Source organism: Anthonomus grandis, chromosome 22 (genome assembly GCF_022605725.1).
Source record: "Anthonomus grandis grandis chromosome 22, icAntGran1.3, whole genome shotgun sequence".
Taxonomy (NCBI): Eukaryota; Metazoa; Arthropoda; class Insecta; order Coleoptera; family Curculionidae; genus Anthonomus; species Anthonomus grandis.
Genome location: NC_065567.1, coordinates 19,715,370 through 19,737,940, shown reverse-complemented (window position 1 = coordinate 19,737,940; position 22,571 = coordinate 19,715,370). Strand labels below are relative to the sequence as shown.

The window sequence follows — 22,571 nt, the reverse complement described above, 5'->3', positions numbered from 1 at the left end:
CTTGATGGTTAACCGAATTGTTTTGAACACAATGATTAAAAAGTGGAGTCAACTCGAGTGATCGAGCCTCAAACCTCACGGATAATTAATTTAATATATTTTCGCATATTTCCTCCTTGCATGTGTTCTCTTCAAGAAACACAAAGAGAAATAATCATTAAGAAAATTAATAAAGGGAATATATTATACAAATTTAACGGTAAAAATAAAGGATTACATATAGGACCCTTATCATTGTCTCTTTTGATTACACAATAGTCTTATTAATACAAATGTGGGCCGCATTTCCCTGATACATTTATTTGAAATGGAAATGGAAAATTTTATACGGGAAATTCTGGTTTATCTGAAAATATCCTTAGGGGAGGAATCTTGTCCCTTTCAAATATATATATATGGTACATCCCAAACTTAATTCAATATTTTATCTTTTATTCTCTATGTGGTCGCAAAATATTATTCGCCGGACGCAAAAAAAAAATAAGTAAATTTGGGAATTTATACGATAGGCACATGTGCAAGGGACAGGCAATGGCGCTCACTGGTTTAATTTTCTTATAAATGGTATACAATAAAAACGCTCGAAAGCGAAACAAAGCGTAATGAACGGAGCTTAAAATACAAATTAATGCCAATAAAGGAATTTATTTTTGTTGTTTTTTTCAAGCCAGTAATTTTCTTTTGCTTTGCTGCATCCTAAGGGCCCAGGCGTTTTATTCTTTAGATCTTTGCCTTTAAAAAGATAGCAGCACCCACGGTCTTTTAATTTATTTTTTTCTATAAATAAAAGGTTCCTTTAAAGCCATAAGCTACCAGATTTTAAAGTGGATTTAATCAATTTCTAAGTTAGCTTATAAATTTGCTGCAGCTTTTCAAGTTATTAGCTATTGTTAATAAAAATCGCTGCTATTAGAGCTAAATAAAATTGTTATGTTTTATTTAAAAACTGCTAAAATTTCGGCTAAAAACACTTGGTTGAAATCGAATAAACAATATATTTTGATGGATTTACATGGAAAAGTAAGTAAATATGAAACAAATGGCTATCTACAAACCATTCAAGCGTTAACTGAAAAGGCTATTGATTACAATTAACCTATGAGCTTTTGATTCTATCAACCAAAAAGCAATGCTTGATACGCTGACTGAATATAAAATAGACTATAGGTTTCTAGGTTTCTATAAGAATTTACGAGGATATGGAGACCTTTCGTATTGAAAGAGCTACACTCCTTCATCGGTTGGAATAGAATGGTTATTTATATAGATAGAAGGTTAAGTATCCGGGTGACATCGAAATTATCGCTAACAGCTTTGACCAGGCAGAGACAATGTTGCAGGGACTCTTCGCTGCTTCAAAGGATAAACTTTTCTAAAACCAAATTAATAACCAACCTGGTTGACGTCAAGAATATCTCCGTGGACAGCAACAGCATCAAACCAGTATCGTCCTATAAGTATTTGGGTCACGAGATAAAAATAAGTGATAATAGCGATGAGATAAAAGCAAGTTAGTTAGAAGAATAAGCGTAACCTGGGCTGCATTTGGAAAGCTAAGAGTCCTTTTCAGATCAAGTATTTGAATGAGTCTAAAAAGAATGTTTGATCGGTGTATTCGGTCGGTAATGACGTATGATGCAGAGAGTCTAACATTAACAAAAAGAACAAATTGCAAGTGAATCAAAGAGCGATGAAGAGAATAATGTTAAGAGTCTCGTTGCAGGATACGATTCCTAATGCCAGTTGTTGTTGTCAGGATAACCACCGTAGAGTGGAACTGGGCTGGCCATGTAGCGAAAACAAACGATGACCGATGGATATGGGAGAGGCCTACGTTAAGTAGTGGACATTAGGGACTATATGATGATTTCTGTAGACATGTGTACACAAAAAGTAGCCGTAGTTTTTGCGTAAAACTAAAAATTAGACAGTTTAAACATAAACTCAAAACGCACTCATGACACATTTAAGAAAAAAATACATTTTGAAGGAATTATAGTATGTTTGAAAAAAAGATTATTAGAATGTTGTTGATTTTTAAACATGATTTTACTTATTTTATATATAATAAATATAATTTGTTTTATCCGTATTTTTTGTATGCGTATGCTTCTCATTGTAGCAAATTCCTTTATATATGCAGGGTATTCCTTAAAGACGTGCTAATATTTAAGGGGGTGATTCCTGGACCCATTTTAAGAAAAAAAGTTCCTATGAACATATGTCCTAAATATCTTAACTTTTGAGATACAGGGTGTTAGTTTTCAAAAAAAATCAGTTTTTTAATAATAACTTAAACAATATTATATACATTTTTATGAAATTCAGTACATGTATTCTATGCATCGAGATGCATTTTTTAATGTGCAAAAAAAAGTTTTTCAAATATTACGCCACTGCTTTTTCTTAAAATAAAAATTATTTTTAAAATCCTCAATTACTTTTTAGCAAATTTGATCTCTCGGTTTTTCTTCATCCGACGCATGGTTTTCGCTTAAAAAAATAAAAACAATTTTACTTCCCTAAAAATTTGATGCGGTGTGAAAATGGTTGTTCGTCGATTGCAAGCAAATTAAGGGATCAGATTTATTACAAGGAGTATGAAAGGTTAAAAAAATTAAAAAATTTAAGACATACTCATGTTTTTAACGCGTTTAAAAAGTAAATGGGAGTAAAAAAGTGCCGTAACGCGTCTTTATTTAACGCAAATAAAGTCGCGGAGTCGCCATGCATGTTTCTTATAGCCCATAGCAATGAGCTGGCTTTTTAGGGAAGTAAAATTTGTTAAAAAGTGATTGAGGATTTGAAAAATAATTTTTATTTTAAGAAAAAACAGTGGCATAGTATATTCAATAGAAGACCTGTAGTAATAGCGACGCCACTGACAGAGTAAATATTTCTTTTTGCACATCAAAAAATGCGTCCTGATGCATGGAATACATGTACCAAATTTCATAAAAATGTCTACAATATTGTTTAAGTTATTATTAAAAAATTGATTTTTTTTGAAAACTTTAACACCCTGTATCTGAAAAGTTAAGACGTTTAGGACATATGTTCATAAGAACTTTTTTTCTTAAAATGAATCCAGGAATCACCCTCTTAAATATTAGCACGTCTTTAAGGAACACCCTGTATATTAAGTAGGTAGTCAGAAATAACACTATAATAATAATAAAACCATTAGGTATATACATTCAGATTGAGTAAGCTTTGATGTCACCGCCTACCAGTGGCGGTTCCTGTTTTTTTTCATTGAATTATTTCCTAGGACTTAACATATTTTTTTTAATACTTTTGAAGAATTAAAAATTTTAGTGTTAGTTTAAAGATCATTTTAAGATAATTGACATTTAGTGTAGAAAAAAATTTCCAAGAATATTCAAATTCCTGCCAAAGATTTTCGTCCCTATTTCTTTAGTAATTGTGGTAATCATTAATCTTAATAATGGACACAGACTTGTTATATGCAAAATGCATAAATGTATAATAAAGTAGTATGAGAGATAGCGAGGATTTTGTTGATATTCTGCTGGTTAAAATTACTTATTGATGTCCAAAAAAGGGAAATAGAGGGAAAAATATAAATAGGAAAAATGGTAGTTTAGGATTTTCCCAACCCCATGACAATATTTGTTCGGACTGGGATTAATTTCAAAATCAAAAGTTTATCTATAAACAGCATTGAGAAGGAATTTGAGTATATTTGCTGCAGTGTATTGATGGGAAATTCTAGTTTTTTGGTATCTGTACTGATCCCCCTTGGATGATGTAGATGTTTTCTTAAATTTATTAATTGATTTAATGTCAAGGCTATTAAGACCAACCGACACAGCTTTTTTCTATAGTGATTTTAACGTTAATTTCAATAAAATGGAGTCAAGTGAAACTTAGGGTAATGAAAAATGCATTATTTTCTTTACAGGTATTATACCAAAATATATCTGCATACAAAAACAACAATAGATAACATATTTAGTTCAATACCTGTGGACGTAATTAAAACTAAAATAATTGCTAGCGATCTATTAGATCATTTCACGCAGGAGACGTGAATAAAACGAAAATATTACGTTATATAAACGGTGTTTTAATAAGGAATCAAATATCAGCAGATTTAAGCTTGAACTCTCTAAATCTTGCATGAACGCCATGATCTAAATCGCAAATTTGGAGAGTTTTTTAAAATATTCTTAGAAGATTTTATATCTTCCTTCCCTCTTGAATGCTGTCGTATTAAATATATAATAAAAAAAGCCCTGGCTAACAAATAAAATAGTTAAAAAGCTATTTTTTTGAGAGAACTTTTTAGAATGTATCAATACACAACTGATCAAAATGTTCTGCTTGGGTGTAATATATTAAAAACAAGAACATAATTGACGAATTGTACGTTTTAAAAATGAATACAATAAACATTTGCTTCTCAATTCTAATAATAAATCATGCACTTCGTAGCAAATTATAAAAAATTAATGTGTAAAAAAAATGATACCGGAATTTATTATGCTCATATTTAGTGGCAAAAACTGAAATTCAATTATAGGGACAGTAGCATTGCTGAAATTCAAAAAAGAAAACATATTTTTGGGACCCTATTATAAAGAGACGTTAAACAAATAATTTTGTCCGTCTCATCTAAGCATTCAGCAGATTTGGATGAAATGCTCTTTTGTGACGTTATAGATTCTATTGTTGATTCCCTAACCTATTAATAAATCTAGATGAAGGAACACATGCCACTTGCTTGCTTGCTTTTTGATCAAAAAAGTGCTTCTTATAAATATTAATCTAGTTACCTCTAAGTAAGAACATTATAAGACATGAAAAAATTCTTCCAAGTGGCTGAGTGATTTTTTAAATAAGCGCTCACAGAAAGCTAAAACAATGTAAGATTTCTTCTAGTCTATTTAATTATTTCTGGTAAGGTTCCTCAGTGTACCTTGCTGGGACATAATCTTTGTAATTTTTTTTTCGATTGACTCTGAAAACCGGTATCTCTCGCTCTTTGCGGATAACACTTCGGTACTGTCATCGGGAATGGATACAACCGATGACAGTACAGGATCTGAGCAAAAAGTCTGGCCATTAACAACGTAAAAAACTACTGGACTGAAAGTGGTGTGGTACTCCAATCCGCCAAAAGACAACTGAGTTTATCTTATTTTCCTTAAAAGCTCTTAATGAGAATATCTTGGTCAGATAGCTATTACAAAATTTTTAGAAATGTTCCTTAAGGGAGGATCTCCTATCATTGCTTTGTATGGTGGCAGCTTCGAAGTCAGATTGATATAAATTTTTTTCTACTTTATTACTACTCCTATATCCGTTTACTAGACGTGAACTACGCTATTTTAGCCTAAGGTAACTGTGCTAGAGCTAATTAAATTCTAATTCAGAAAAAGAAAGTTCATTCGCACAATGCTTTTTAAACCTAGAATATCATCCTGCAACAGATTTCTCCAGCTAAACGTATTGCAACGATATTGAAAACGCCGCGAATACCATCTGTTTTCCTTCATTGAGAATTGACGAATCTTCCGGAACCATGGTCAGCAGAGTATATAAGGAGCCGCGTCGCTGCCAGTTAACAGTTCGGAATATTGGCGCGATATTTAAATCGGACAATAATAGTACTAAATAATTATTGTGGAAATATATAAATCTAGTAGTAGTAAGTGATCGTGTTTAATAGTGTAAACAAATTAGTTGATTATTTTTGTGCATCGAGTATTTTAATTCACACCTAACGAACGGATAAAAACGCTACAGTATTGACATTCCCATCATTTTTTATTCTCTTTTTTTTGATTCTCACCTTCTAGGCCTTAACCGTAATAAAGGTGGTCAATATAATTTAAAAAAATATTTTTATTAATAATATTCCAACACATAGATTGAGCCGTATGGCAAATAGTTGCCTCTAGTATTGCCCATTAAACTTTACAACAAATAACCGATAATAATCAAACAAATTTAAAGCTTAAATAAATTTAAATTAGAGGGAAAAGAAAATGAGATATGACATTCTTGTCAGGCTAATAAGTTTATGTGTATTAGTTCCTTTATATTTTCAAGTTTATTTGTTAGATTTAGAAGTTATCGTCTTTTGTATTTTATTTGTATTTAATGTAATATAATTGACGTGACAATATCCCATAATAACAAATGTAAATAATTTAGAAATAAAATATATTTATAATTATTTAAGATTTAGTGGCTATAACCGAATGATACTAGACTTTATAAACAATTTTCTTATATGACTATTTTAACTTATTTTATTAATTAATTTTTTTAATTATTTTCAGACACAGATAACCACTCTTTGCATTGCAACAAGCATGAATGCTACGGTCGCTTTGGTATGCTTATACTCACCCAAAGTTTACATCATAGTCTTTCATCCAGACAAGAATGTTAGAAAGCTAACCATGAACAGTGCTGCTTACAAGAAATATAATACTCAACCCTCTGCTTCCTATGCTACATCTTCCATATCAAGAGGTAATATATGCAGTTTTATTTGATAAAATCCAAGTGAAAAATGAAACAAAATCATGATTGACGATAATTGAAACTGTTCTCATCAAATAATTAAAGTGTGTCTCTCTATATGCAATTGTATTAAGTTCATTAACAAAAAATCGATCAGTGACGTCACATCGCTAGCATAACCTTACTATACTGGCATTTTTAAAAACAAAGTTCTACTTGTGAACGTCAGTGAAAAGGGAAGGGAATATTTCGCTCTATCGAATGACGCAATATAATATAGAGACTTATTCCTTTAAAACTAGAAATGATATTCAATTGCTTTTGTTAAATGAAATATGAATTTTACTGAACCATCACAACGATTCAGATTCTAATATTCTTACATAAATAACAAATCAATAATGGCCTGTACAATAATTGGTATACATATAATATAATATCAACGGATGACGTATTGTCCAAATAGACCAAAACTAATCAATATATTTTTTTAGGCTTAATTGCTAGTCTGATGGGTTAATTGGTAAGGGGACTTAAGAATAATACTAGGAAGATGTAATGAAAATATTAGTCAATATATAAGGGACTGTATTCCCTTTAACTCTGGATCGAAAACTATTTTAGAAATTAAATTAGTTCGCAATAAATAATATTGCGACCGACCGGTAACCAATTACAATATTATATTGTTTTCGTAAATAGAAAGCTTATGCTTAATAACATTTTCAATATAAATTGAAACTAGAATGTAAATGTGTCTTTTATAACTTTATTTTATAAAATTTTGATGGATTTATTTAGTGAAAAATTTGAATATCGCAAAATTGCAGCAGGAAAAACCTTCTGAAATGAAAATATTTTGCTTGCATATTTAAAAGCTTTAATGGAGTAATTCGGATGTTAAAAATTCTTAGTTTTTTCTTTACTTTAAAGCGATGAGGAAAAAGGCTTTTAAGTTGAAAATATTATTATTACTAGTGCGAGTGTTAGACTTAAAAGCCTTTAGCTTTTATAGATCTTTAGATTAAAAACACTTTATATTAAATTTTACTTTTATTGAGTTACGACGTTTTTCTAAAAATTCTTTTATTAGAAACGTATTTATTGGAGGTAAAAATGAAGACGCTAATTAATTATTTTTTTATTAATTATTTATTTTAACTTATATTTAAGTCTTTTATTTCATGTATCGGGTTTACCATTATTAATTATAGCTGGATATATTTATTTAATATTTTTGAATTAAATAATGGCGATATTTCTAGTAAAAAATCTTTAATAATAAAAAAATACTTTAACAATTTCCTAATTAATAGTCCAGCACTATTAGACAAAAAGAAGACCAATTCCCATCTGTCTGATTTTTTTTTCCAAAGCTTCTTTTTGGCATTAGAAATCATCCCTAAAAAGTCCCCATGAATCCAAGTGAAGCTTTTTTATGGTCACAAAAAACAGTTTTTAAAATATCGTTAAAACTATCAATCTTACGATAAAATGATTTATTAGCTTTTTGGTTCAGTATGAAACTCTCCACAATAAAGGTCCTATGCATATTTTTCGTACAGGTCTTTTTTTAGGAGAAATTTTCCGTTCAATGTTCGACATTTAAAATATTGTACTTTTTTTGCAGGTAACCATAAAGGTAAAGTATCCCAAATAGGCCTAATCCATGAAGTCTATGAGAAAAAAATTAAATAAATAGGACTATTTTACTTAGTTATCAGTGTGACATGATGCAAATCTTTGACAATTTAAGAGTTGAGTTTCGAAAATACGTCTGCAGTAAAGTTGTGGAGTTACAAACTTTTGTATAAGTACAATAGACTGTGTTTAATAAATCATTAAGAGCATGCGGCAATAGTGTATGTATTGGCTGTAATTAATCATCAATCAGGGTCCATTCCCAATCTAATAAATTCAAATTCTTAACAATCCATTTTTGGACTTGATGATAAACATGCCAGATGTGGTATTGGAAATTTAACAGCTTTATCGTATATTGTCGATTTCGCGAAGCAATTATATTGACAATGGTCAAGAGATTCTTACATATATTGCCAATAACGCTTTGATACCGCTTGTGAAAATTTTATCTCGAGAGCATTCTTCTTCATTAAATAATTTATCTGCATCTCTGAAGTTACTTCTCTTTTCAAATATTTTGCTTTTGCCTTGCCTTTATTGAAAAGAGCAGATGTCGTATCAGATCGAGTCAAAGCGTGCAAAAATTAAATTTGTGATTTAACAGTGATGTGAGTATCGAAACTTTTTGAAGAATATATAATTGTACCAATGTTCATCCTGTGCTTGCACGACGTTGACATGATTCTTTTTTAATTTTCCTGATAACAATGCAATAAATCGCTGTTTGTTTTTCACATTGGAAAGAAAATTATCTTGTTCTTAACGTCATTTATGGATCAAACATAGTTTTTACTGATCGTTGTTGCTGTTCCATTACTTTTGTATTGTTACGTTGATTGTTATAACCGTCGAAAACAACCGTAAGTCTCAAACCAATATGGTTTCGTTATTAATCAACATAACAGTCAAAAATAGCACAACTCGATTCCGCATGACACGATGCAAAAGAAATCCGACATCAATAATATAATATGTATCATGAAAAGGAGTTAATTCTAGAGACATTGGTTGAAAAAAATTATACAAGGATGATTTATTAGTCTTATGCATTCCCATTTCATCAAAAAGAGCAAATGGTTAATCACTTATATCACTTATCACAATCACTTATACGTTAAAATAGCAACAGTAGAACTACAGCGATGATTTCTGGGAACACATCATAAGAAGAAAACCAGTCCAATACTTTTTTGACATCATTTTAACGGTCTACCAGTGCATCACATATTGGTCTGCTGTATCTAAACGCAAGTAACATAATTTCTCTATATTCTCACTAATAGTATTCATAGTAACAATCCGTATTGTAGCGTTTTTCCCATTGGTTAGATGTGAATTAAAACAATCGAAAATTGCTAACTAATTTATTTACACACTTCACTCCGAAAACACGATCACTCACGACTACTAGATATATTTATTTACAACTATTTAAATTTTGCGACAATATTCCGAACTTTATTTTACTGAACTGACAACTATCGGCGATGCGACTCCTTATATACTTGGCAGAACGCTGTTCCGGGAGATTCCCGCTTAACCTTCGAGATGTCGTGCGGTGTACCACTTGTGTCATTCCGGAATAACGGAGAATCAGCTGGTTTCTCGGTGTTTACACAATGCAAGAAATACGTTCCACGAGTTGGTTAAGATTTGTTAATAATGTGTGCCGTATTCGCAAATGAACTATTGGTAATTTTGTAGAATAACTTAATAACTGTTTTCTATTTATTTTTCTAATTATATCTAATTTACCTTGGAACAAGAAACAAATAACCAACTTCCATTCTTAGATACTCTTGTCAAAAATACTAATCGGTTGAAATGTGATATTTATAGAAAAGAAACAAATACTTTTAGGTATGTTACTAGTGACTCTAAGCATTATCAGTTTTCAACATATGCTAGCATGCATTTCTTGGTACATCGTTTGGTCTCATTTCCTTTAAGTAGTAACAGATCATTAGAGGGAAAGTGTCGCAGGTTTAGGTCTTCAAATAAAATTGATTTTATTTCGAAAGAAATGCTGACTTTTCGCCTTTTATTTAGACCATCTTTAAGGGTATTTCCTATATGGCCCAAATAAAGGCCGAAACTCCGGCATTTCTTTTAAAATGAAATAAGATTTATTTGGAATCCCCAACTTGCGACACTTTCTCTATGATTCACACTAACACCTGCCCATTAACCATTAATATACTACAAGTATATGCGCCCACCACAAATAAGAAGCATAACAACAAAGTGGAACAACGCGGCGGAACACTAAGGAGTCTGAAGAGAATCACTTACATTGTAGGCGATTTTAATGCAAAAATAGGGAAAGGTTGCAGATCTGATTTAGTAGGCAGATTATAGCCAGGTGCAGATATTGGTTCTGACCGTAACCCACGAGTTGCCGATACTAAGGTTCAGTTAAAGAGACGAAAAGCATGCATTAAGCTAAAGTCGATACAAACGGACTCAACAGGAAACTAACTTCCCAATTTCCACACCCAAGAATGGTGATCAGCACTTACACTTACCACTGCAAAACGTTGAGGTCCCATACTTCTCTCTGAAGTCTTGTAAACAATAACCTAAGGTACATCAGCACCAATTATGTATTAAAATTGTCCCAGAGCCAGGTCAGTAAAGTCATAAACCAACATCCAACTACAAATGTCAGACCCAGAAAACAGTGATGAATCACTGACGAAACACTAGAACTTATGGAACAACGAAGAGGATTCAAACATAATAAGATGGGATACAAGAATAAACAGAAAGCAATCAGGAACAAGATCAGAGACGCTAAGGAAAAATGGGTGATAGACAGATGCAGAGAAATGGAAGAGCTGTAAAGGAAACACATGTTTAACATATACAAGAAATTAAAGGCAGTTGCTGGCCTATATACTAGAAAATATGCTGATTGATTATACAGACAGACTAATTTGACAACCGTGTGATTTTTGAAGCCTGAAGTGGATACATAGATGAACTATTTGATAACAACAGAACAGATCTTAAATAGATACCACTGATAGCGTGGAAGGTCTAGAAATCCTAACGTATGAAGTACTATATAGCATACACTCTGCAAAATCTAAAAAAGGAACTGGAGCATTTTTTTTATTCTAGTGGAAATTTTGAAAATAATCCAACAAAACAACAGTGGGATCTGAGTTAAACTGATATTTATTATTGTGAATAAACTTGATTGGTTTTATTTTTTGAACATACGTTTTAATTACTGCAAATTACCTAACAATGACTAATGATTAGATATTTCCGCATATTTATTGTGCTACTCAGGTTCTTGTTAATTACGTAGCAATTATGTCTCTATTCAACACCGAAAAACATTTAACTTTTTGCCGGCCAATCATTGGAAAAAAGGCCTTTAGAGCAAAAGAAAATCGATTCTATTCATTCGTGGACACTGCAACAAACTCGTTCCAAAAGGTTTATTGCAGCCCGTGAAGAGAAAAATGTTTGTTTTCCATGCACACTGGAAAGTTAGATTAGTTTTTTAACGACGGTTTCGGCATTTGACATGTTCGGTTGCCAGAGGTGAACTGCCGAAATTTTCACATTTCCGCCGTTAAATTCGATTTAGAGGAAAACCGGTGCCGGGCATTTAAAATCAAATAAATAACTTTTTTCTTTCTTCGAAAGACCAGATCTCGAAACAAATATTACGGAATTTCCTCAAATCTTAGCTTCCGAGAAAAACCTCACGAACGAAGAACATTTAATATCCTATAAACCTTTGAAAGCTTTTGTTCTTACCGACCATACAAATTCTGTAAAGCCTCTCTCGGAAAACAAGGCCGCTTTATTACCCTCATTATATTAAATTCTCTCCTCTGCTTGCCAGGGTATTTCGAACTACTTCTTGAATATATTTGTATTGGTTAATTTTTTCTTAATTAATAGTTTAAAAAAGGATACTTGCAGTTATTGTAACTATTTTAAATATTAATTATGGTAATATTATTAGAAAGTATATTTAATTAATAATTGGAAGATTAGAAAATATTCGACTATGAAAATAATAATAATAATAATAATAATAAAGTCATTTATTATATGAAAAAGTGCAAACCAAAACGTAAGCATTCACAAAGTGTTCTTCCGTGTTACATAAGAGACAATAAAAAAAAAGTTAAAACACATATGTGCAGGAGATTCGAAAATTAAAGTAACACAAATAATACAAATACCCAATAATAAAACTATAGTGAAGACAGCACCATTTATTTTAGAATCTCGAAGTAAAGGCTTTTAAACTGAAACCGATCAATAAACAATTGGTATCTAGAAAAATATGTATGAATTAGAGCAGTGGTTTTTCTAATTTATTAGTTTAAGATATACAGAAGTCAATTTCTTCAAGACATGGGGTTCAAAATTTAAGGGAATTTCAAAAATAAGCTCCAAATTTTTAGTTTGTTCCACAGATTTGGAATAATTTCTCTATTTATATGAATTCAAGAATATACTAGATACTACCTACTTAGTAGACTCGAATGCAATCATCCAGTGAATATTCTGCGTTGCATAGAGCAACAAGCCATGCCCAGATAAGCAATCTCAAATAACTGCCACTTTTCTATTCTCAACAGTCAGTCCCAGGTCCACATCCTCAGGCCTAAATGCAAACAGTAGTCATCAGCATAAAGGTGAATGAAGCCAAAGCGAACCTGTGATGATATATCTGGCATGTAAATAATAAAAAAAAAGTGGGCCAAGAATAGAACCTTGTGGAATTCTTGATGAAACCTAAACTAGAGGTATGTTGAAAACCACCCACTGACGAAAGCACAGAACCTAAAATAATGCAACTTAGCCAACAGCATCTCATGATTGATGAGATCAAATGCCTTCTTGTAATCTAGCAATACAAATTAGGAGTTAAGTAAGGCATCCACGTTCTTGAAGATGTCACTGGTAAACTTGCTAAGAGCTGTTGATATATTATGACAAGTTCTGAAACGGGACTGAATTGTAGGCAATATTTGTGTAGGTGCAACAAAGTCATTGATCATGTCCGATACCAATAACACAAGCATTTTCCCAAAGATTGGTAGAATGCTTATAGGTCTTAGCTTATCATTGCACCTTTGCATTTTGATTTTATTATAAATATCATAATTAAATATTACTTTAAAGTGAAAAGTTTCACTAGGGGCTCACAGGGTGTTAGAAGAGTAGTAATTTATAAGAGCCCTGTAAATCGGAATAGTATATTACTTATGTAATGTGCAATAATGCTAATAGAGTCTCACAATATTGTGATTTAATTGTATGCTCTGGTGCTGAAGTTGTAAGAGTGAGCTCAGAGCAAGAGATTAAGCTTATCAATGGCCTCGTTAATAGAACCCTGTCCTAATACTGAGTTAAAGTCTATGTAACTTTTAGAATAATTAAACAGCACCCTATTAGTTCTATGGTTGGAACCTTTGGTGTGACACTCAAATTACAAGACAGTTTTACGATTAACCAAACCTCTCTATTTTACTGTCGACACGTATTTCGCTAACGATGAACTACTTTTGCAGTCGTTTTTCATGTTTTTCAATGATCTGCAGTAATTTTATTCGGGTACTTTTTTATGCACTTACCACTGTTACCCACTCTAATGCAAATATATTCTCACTAATAGCAGATAATTGATTGAAAAACGTTGAGATCCCGTACATCTATGTGAAGTCTTGTATGTCAGCAATAATATCAGTAGTAGGTTTTAATAAAATCAATAAATAAGTTATTTGGATTGGCCGGTGGTTGACTGCTCTGGCTGGTCAGTTAATTGCAAATTTGACCGTTTTGACTATCTCGTATAAAATGATATAGAACAACCCGTTCTACTAAAATTTGTTCCAGTTGATTATTAAAAGTTATTTTAAACAAATAGGCAAAAAACTTAAAATAATAAAAAAAAATATAAAAACAATAAAAGTAAAGAAAATTATGAGGCTTATAAAATATACGCAACAACATTTTGAAGCAAAATTTACATGAGGCTCGAAGAGCTTATAAAAATAATTTGGTCATCTCACACTCACAAAAGAAAATATCAGTAATCATATAAACAGGAGCTTAAATTCAAAAGTGTCAAAAATAGCACTAAAAAATGGGACTAATAAAACAAGCATTTTAAGACCACTCAAAGCAAATATTAATAATGATCTATAAAAGTTATATAAGTCCAAAAGTTGAGTATGCAGCTACACTGTGGAACCTATGTATATTATATCAAAGATATAGAAATATTAGAGAGGGTACAAAAAAGAGTAACAAAAATTCCTCCTTAATTAAAAGACCTTCCTTACTCGGAAAGACTGCAGAGGTTGCATCTATCCACCTTGAAGGAAAGGAGACTTTGAGGGGCTCTTATACATAAAGCGTTTCAAAATCAATGCTTTCAAGAACCGCCTTGACTTAAAACGTTATGATCCACTATAGTGCCTAGTACACAACAACAATGTAGGCTTCAATAGCTTCATCGGTTTAATCGCCTGCTATTGGCTATTACTGAATTTAACGTATTTTTTATGTGTTTAATTTTTTATTTTATCCCAAGAGGTTGAATACCAGGCTTTCTAAATATTATTTATTTTATTTAAGGCTTTTGCAGTCATTTTCTATGTTTTCCGACGATTTGAATAAATGTACATTTTTATGCCTTTCTAACAATTGAAAATATGTTGGATATTGCCCACATTTCCACACCCAAAAATGGCTGCCAAGGTTATGATTATTACGGGAATGCTGTAAATATTTTTTTATCTTTTTAAAAGCTGTGGTCCCCCCTGTCGCTTCCGCAACCGCTGCTGAATTTTATGCTTAAAACTTTTTGTTGTAAAATTTGTGAAAGTTCCAGGACAATTTTGAGAATTTATAAAAGTTAACCTTTTGTTTTATTGACGTTTCGCCAGCTGGTGGAGAATTAGCGAATTTAAATTAATAAGACATCTGTCCTTCGTATGTATTAAAGCAACGAAAACATTCCTCGTCTATTTAGAAAATATTAATCTGAAATATTTCATAGACGTTCCCTCAAAGTGGTATGTTCCGTTGATAATATAAATTTTAACAAAAATAAAAAATGTAGTTGATTCATTTTGCTAACTAGTAAAACTTAAACATTAGGTACCCCAGGAGAGATTATCCCTATGGAACGTCTTGGTGCCGCAACTCCCTCCCGCAGCTCATGTGCCGGAGTCCAGACTGACCCATTGGAATCTACTGAACCTTCTGCTGAAGCTGAGCAGTCTGCTGAACAATCAGCTGAACAATCCGCGGAGCTATCTGAGGATATATCGCTTCTCTGAGATTCACTCAGTAAGTATTTTTCTTTTTAACTTACGAGTTTTCATAGCGTTTATTATTAAACACACTAAAAAGGATACCGATCATCCTGACACCGCCTAAGGGCTTTTAAACCGCACGTCCGTGGTTAAAACAACCAAGTTCGTAGCAAAATACACTTTGGAATCGGTCGTTAAATTTTTCAACTTGCCAAAAGCAATACGGAAAATGTCCTTGAAATGAAAATTTTATTTTGTTGCAGAAAACGATTCCAACCGTTCAGATCGTCCGAGAAAGAAAATAACCATAGTTACTATCGAGATACCGCCGTCAACATCAGAAGAAGCATAAATTTTACAAAGAGCTTTATTTGAGGATTTATTATTTAATGCTTTTTGGATTTTCTGGGCAAAACACAAAAAATATTTTTTTTAATGCGTTATAAAATAATGCTCATAATTTCATACGGGGTGTAAGTGCGTGGCCAAAATTTTAGAGGAGATTGTTGACTAAATTTGTATAAACTTAGATGCCTTGTTTTTGTAATACAGGGTGTCAGATTGAAAAATATTTGTTGATCGTGAAAAACTTAACAACTGTTTAGTCTAATAGTGTTACAATTTCTAGTATTTTATGGTAGATGCTTTACTAGCCTTTACTAAATTTAAATTATTACGTTTATGGCATCACTAGAGAAGCCTTGACCCATATTTTTCGTGCTTTGGCGACCATCAGCAGCTAAGTAAAAGTAATTTGGGGGTAAAAGTGAATTGATTTGGAAAAATTGTCATTACCTACGTTTCTTTTTTTGTCTAAAATCATTTGCAAAGAAATACAGAAGGAGAGTAAAATCAAGAAGTAGATATCCATTTTATATATTATAAATAGAATTATGCATTTATTTATCTATAATATCTTATTAGTTTATTTTATTTATGTCACTATTACCTTTGAAGTATATAATATTATTTAAAAATAATAATTTAATAGGTGTTTCGATTGTTAATGTCGATTTTTTTTCTGATTTCAACATTTATTATCATACAAAAACAGAATATTAAAAGTATTGGCCAGTTGTCCAAAAAAGCGTTGTTCTGAAAATCCGTGCTGCATTGATCGAAATAAAGTGAGATGGAGCCAAGTCTGGAGACTACGGCGAGTATGGAAGGACGTCCCACTTGATATTTTCCAAATATTTTTTAACACACTTTGCAACATGAGGTCGAGCATTGTCATGTTGAAGTATAACTTTGTATCTTTTCGGCGTAGGTACTCTGGATGTTTTTCCTTTAATGCTCGATTAAATTTGATCAACTGTTGATGCTATCGTTCTTCAGTTAATTGTTTAACCAGGTTTTAGCAATCCGTATTAAACATCACCTTTACTATTCAAAGCATAAACTTTTTCCGTGTATATTGCGTACAGGTTGTGTGATGTTAATAGCTGACCTGGATCTACCTATGAAACCCTGCGCTTTGAATTATCAAACTAAATCCACTTTTCATCAGCTGTGTTAACACAACGCAAAAAATCTTCTCTTTTTTGTCTGGCGAGCAAAATTTCACAAATAGTTGTTCGCCTTTAAATGTCTTTTAATTCATAAGGAACCCATTTTCCTTCTTTTTGAATCATACCCAATGCGTGCAGACCTTCGGAAATAGTCGATTAGGCAACATTTAATACTTCTGCTAACTGCTTCAATGCCTAAGTTGCGTCTTCATACAATATCCAAATTTCACATCAAAATCACCATTTTTGAATCGTTGAAATCATCGTTAACGCGTTTTTTAGGTTAAAGCATGTTTCCCATAAGCTTTAACCAACAGTCAATTACTCAGCAGCCGTTTTATTTAAATTAAAGAATGTAATAAGGTTTTCATCATTTTTATTTAAATGAAAGAATGTAATAAAATACATGCAGAGGTGCTTAAGATTATCGCAAACCAAGAAGACAAAGGCTCAGAACTTATAGTGGAATTATTCAAAACCATTTACAGTATAGGAAAAATCCCTTTTGAATGACTCGATTTATCGAAGTTAAAATTCACTTCTTTAGCAATCCCCTAATAAAAGTTAAACCAATAGGGAAGTGATTAAAAACTTTTTGACCTTCATATAACAAAAACCTTTTCACCAAAGTACTCTTAGGAATAGGTAAGAGTAAATTAAGTTTTTGTATCACATGCAGTGGTGTTGGACCTTGCAGCCTGAGACGATTTTTATAAATAAGGGAAGATGTTTTCAAAACGAATAGAGAAGTCAGCGTCAAGATTTTCTGTTCCACAAAGTGCGTTCTACAAGAATCTCTTTGAGAAACATTTACAATGAATCTAACTGCACTCTTTTGAATAGTGGTATACCATATCGGAAGAGTGACTCAAATAAAGGAAAATATACAAATCTAGCCAGTTGGTACTCAATTCTTCCCTAACATTCCTCACCGCAAAGTATCCCGAAGAGAATCCCCTACTTAAAGCCAGAATGTGCTCCTCAAACCACAGATCACAGTCAATCATTCCCAAGAACCTAGCCTCAGGCATCTGAGAAAGGAGATTTTCATTAAAAAGTAAATCTGTAAGATCACATTTTAGTCCCATCAAGTGAGTCTTGCTCAGGTTTAAACACAAGCGATTGCAGTCGAACCATTCTTTAATGATAATTAAATCATCAATTATGGTTCGCTTCTGCCCCGGACCTCTATATCTTGCCATAGTATTGAAGTATCGTCGGCAAAAAGGGTGAAGCATCCAGAGATGTCCAACAAGATCATTAATATATGTATAGCAGGAACAAAACTCTACAACAAAATTAGACAATACAGTGAACGATTCGGACTGCACATGAACACTTTCAAGACCAAATTAATCGTTTTCTCCTAGGTACATATCACCGCAACACTTTTGATCAATGGCAGAAATGTCGAACAGGTATCATCTTCAAATATCTTGAAACCATAATCAACTTGCTGTGCGACCCGAAGCGGGAGATGCATTCCAGAATAGAGCAAGCCAGGTAAATTTCACCTGATTAAAGCAGTTCTTCAGTTTTGATTTGAGCTTGGATCTCAAAATGCGCATGGTCAGGTGCTATATTTGCAGTGTATATCACGATGATAGTGATGTGAAGGCTGGACACTCGCTTTGATAACTGAGAGAATGATTAAGGCTTTAGTCGCCGCATGCTTCGTATCTCATGAATTCACCGAGTTACAAATAAAGACGTATTAAGAAAAATGAAAAAGGCAAAAGAGTTATTAAACATCATTTCGAGAGAAGAGAGAAAAACAAGAGATATAGGCCTAATCATACGAGGCGAAAAACACGAATTACTGAGGCTGATAATTGGAGAAAAGATTCAGGGAAGAATATCTGTTGGAAGATGTATGATGATGATTTAGTTGATAGATGAGATTTTTAGAGCTGCTGTATCTAGTACAATGTTAGTTATATGGATCGCTACCCTTCGTGAGAAGAGGGCGTGATAAGATCTTGTGATAAAAAGAGAGAGATGTTGATTCTCGAATCCATGGATACCCACTTCAATTTAAGCAATTCATGTGAAACGTATTTTATAAATAAATTGGATACACAAATTTTGTGTTCTTAGATCTGCATCAAAAAAAGTCCGTAAATTAAACCTAAATTTCTGCCACTGTCAGCAATTTTGATTCGCTAGTCACACATAATCAGCCGAACAACATTGTACACATTTTTTGAATTATTAAAGAATGCTTAGAAGATACTTCCAAGATCCCCATTAATTACTTCAAATGCATCTTCTTGATTATTAGAAGGAAAAAAAATTAAACGTCGTCGGCGTAAAAATGAATACCACGTTGACGCACAAATTTGCAAAAGTGATAGTATAAACAGCAAACAATAGCAACTCCAAGACCGTATAGTACCCGATATCTTTTTCTTTTTTTTTTTTCGAAAAAAGGCGGCCTCGATTTTGTAACACCCTGTACGTCTGGCAAAATTAAAAACAGCAAATTTAAAAACGATGTATATCTATTAATTTATTCCTTTTTGTTTGTCATATTCACTAATCTTGCCCATAACCATGCAATGAAATCACTTTTTTCTCAAAAACAGTTAAAGGTTCCAAAAAAATTAAATTTACTCAATAAAAAAAAATTAATTCCATAAAATTTCTTCTCAGTGCAACTAAAGTAAGTAATTTTGAATTTACTTAGGGCCAAAACAGCAATTTTCTACCCTAAACAATACTGACAAAATCAGCTAAGCAGTTATCAATTTTTTTATTTGACACCCTATCTCGAAAACAAAAGATTATCGGACCTAAGTTTACATAAACTTTTCCCTTAGAACCACGTCTTAAAGTTTAACGCACGCCTCTAAAACCCTGTATATGCAAACTTGCTCATTACGTTTAATAATTTATTTAGCTGAGAAGTTTAAACAGTGCCAAAAATGTTTCTTTTAACAAATTAAATATGGCTGAAAATATTTTAACATGCGTAAGATACTTAATGATATTTCTTCTACAAATTTTTTGAGAATTGGTAAGCATTTTAAATGTATTTTCTCATAAAAATGTATGGGTGGCATCGATAATTTACAAAAAGCATTTTCTAAAAGTTTTTAAGTATAATTAATACCAAGTATATTATCGCACCTACTCGTCTCAGTAACTGACTATAATCATATGGTACTAAATGTTTTATTTATTAACTATTTTAATTAACAAGAGTCTTGATATTGAATTATCCTTTATCAGGCACTTGCTAATTTAACCTATAAGTATTAAACGATACCAAAGATGAAAGAAACTCATTCAGACTGTTTTTTGATTACCAGTTAGAAATTTGTTGCTAAATGTTTGGCGAGAAATTTTTAACTTTACGACAAGTTTAAACAAAATATATTATGTCTTTAGAGTTAGAACACAATGGTTTTACCGATGTATTACTGTATAAGCCTAATTTTAGGACGAAAAAGACATTATGTTAACTTAAACGACTGTCTAATTATGTGATATTTCGTTAATATTAATTTTAATTATTATTAAGGTCCAACTTGTTTGTTACCTAAATATAAAAAATAGACCTTCAGTTAAAACTCCTTTGAAACCGCCGGCGTCAATCAAAACGAATTAAAAGTTTCGTAAATACATATTTTTAGGCTTTTTTTTTATATTACAATTTTGTTACGTTTAATTATTTTGTTACTTGCTAAACGTCTATTAAAATTGTTGTAAGAGTATATTCTATAGAGCCAACGGAATTACGATCGAAACTAATAAAACAAAATAACCGACAGAAACAAAAATAAATATGTAGATTTACATTACACCCACTTAATATTTTGTTACCAAGTTTCTACAGAGTATTTTTTGAAACTTTTGAATGTATCTTAATTTTGTTGGCTATTAAATGTTAAATATTTATTATGTATGGTATATTATATATAAGGCAACTTTGTAAGCAGGTTTATCCATTTTCAATACAGGCTGATATTAAAATAAAAACAGAAGAGTCTGGATAAATCTAGCAATACAAATATTAAGTAGTCTCTAGATCCCAAGCATCAATGTTTAGGTAGCCTTTGGTATAGGTGTCCTATATTCATACAGGGTAGTTCTGAACCACATTCATTTCTTCCTACCGAATTAGGAAAAACAAGAAGGAGAAAGAAAACGGTTTTTCCTAAATCCCATACATTCCTAAAAGGAGCTTACATATTACACTTAAATGTTCGCCCTTTTAATGAATAAATAGATAAATAAGGTTGTTGCTTTTTATCTCATAACGGTTATAAAACTAGCCGGTTTTAAAACCCTCTAACCTAAAAACGACATATCAACATAAATCGTTTATTAAAGCTATAAAATATTTCACTTTTGTAACAAACTGTAAATACATTTTAGTGGAAGTTATTGCAAATTAAAATTTTTAATGCAGTTTTAGTTTTGTTTGTAAAATTTGACACCTTTAAAATGTTCTCTCTTGGGTCAAAAATATAGTTGCAGCATTTAAGAAAGCTAAAATTTAAAACAATTTACTAAAAATGCAGTAAAGTATTTTAATTTTCTGATATTTTGTTCAATTATTTCAGCGTTAGGAAATGAAACTATATTAAAATTTAGATGGGTAAATAAATTTTAGTGACAATGTAAATGGATAGAAGTATATTATTTTGTAGCTAATTCAAATCGAGTCAATAACAATTGAGCAAATTAAGAAACTGGGTTAAATTATGCCAGGACTTCCATCCAAAATAAGAAAATTTATAATATATTATTAAAAAAAATACTTGCAATGGGGAATTAAGAAATATGGAGAACACGGAAAATAAATAATCGAAAATACAAAAAAATACATTAGTGAGGTATTTAAAAGCACTTCACTTTTTACATTCATGATACCTTAGGTGTTACAGTAATTGTTCATTATAATCACAGTTGAAATTAAATGTTAAACCATTAGAATTTGTCAGTGTGATGTCTTAATGTGCAACCAATTAAATGAGGCACAATAAGCCTTTAATGATGCTGTCATAATACACGTCAATGTTTCCTAAAATATCTCGATGTTCAAAAATTTTCTTAAGAGTGCGTTTCTTCATATTTAACATACTTTTCCTAATAAACATTCAAGTTTTTTTGTCAAAAAGGTTTGCAAATGAAGTTCAAATTTATGTAAAATTCTATTAAAATTGTATTTATCAAACCATCGTGAGTGCAAGTTTAAGCGATTTTTGGAATTTAAATACGCACTCTTAAGGCATGCTATAGGTGTTTTTAATCAAATATTGGTGTCCATTTACTATACATATATTCTCACTAGGTGGCTGTTAGGAAGTGGACTGGAGAAAACTGTGAATAAACTTCATTAAGATTAACAATAACTAAGCATCAAACTAATACCTTTAGAACCTGCGGTAATTTTAATTATGAAAAAAAATTCTTGAGAATAATCGGTAGTAACTTAAAAATACATTTTTGTTGCAAGATAATGCTAGAAACAGCTCGAGTTTCATTAAATTTATTAAGCTACATTCCGAATAGTCACCTATAGAGACGGATACGTTAGAATTATTTCAGTGTTTCTCATAAACCTACCCCCTGAATTTAACTAAATAAATGGTATTGCAAAGTATTTATTTTT

General features: G+C 31.6%; 1 protein-coding gene across 1 annotated transcript in view; it reads left to right on the top strand.

Annotated features, from left to right (window-relative positions):
* LOC126748316 (metabotropic glutamate receptor) overlaps positions 1 to 22,562 on the top strand; it is an 80,639-nt gene extending 58,077 nt beyond the window's left edge. Inside the window, exons 9-11 of the mRNA XM_050457459.1 lie at positions 6,312 to 6,507; positions 15,283 to 15,474; positions 15,704 to 22,562. Of these exons, the coding sequence (XP_050313416.1) occupies positions 6,312 to 6,507; positions 15,283 to 15,464 (378 nt within the window). The 3' untranslated portion in view covers positions 15,465 to 15,474; positions 15,704 to 22,562. The remainder of the gene's footprint in view (positions 1 to 6,311; positions 6,508 to 15,282; positions 15,475 to 15,703) is intronic.
* The last annotated feature ends 9 nt before the right edge of the window (positions 22,563 to 22,571 follow it).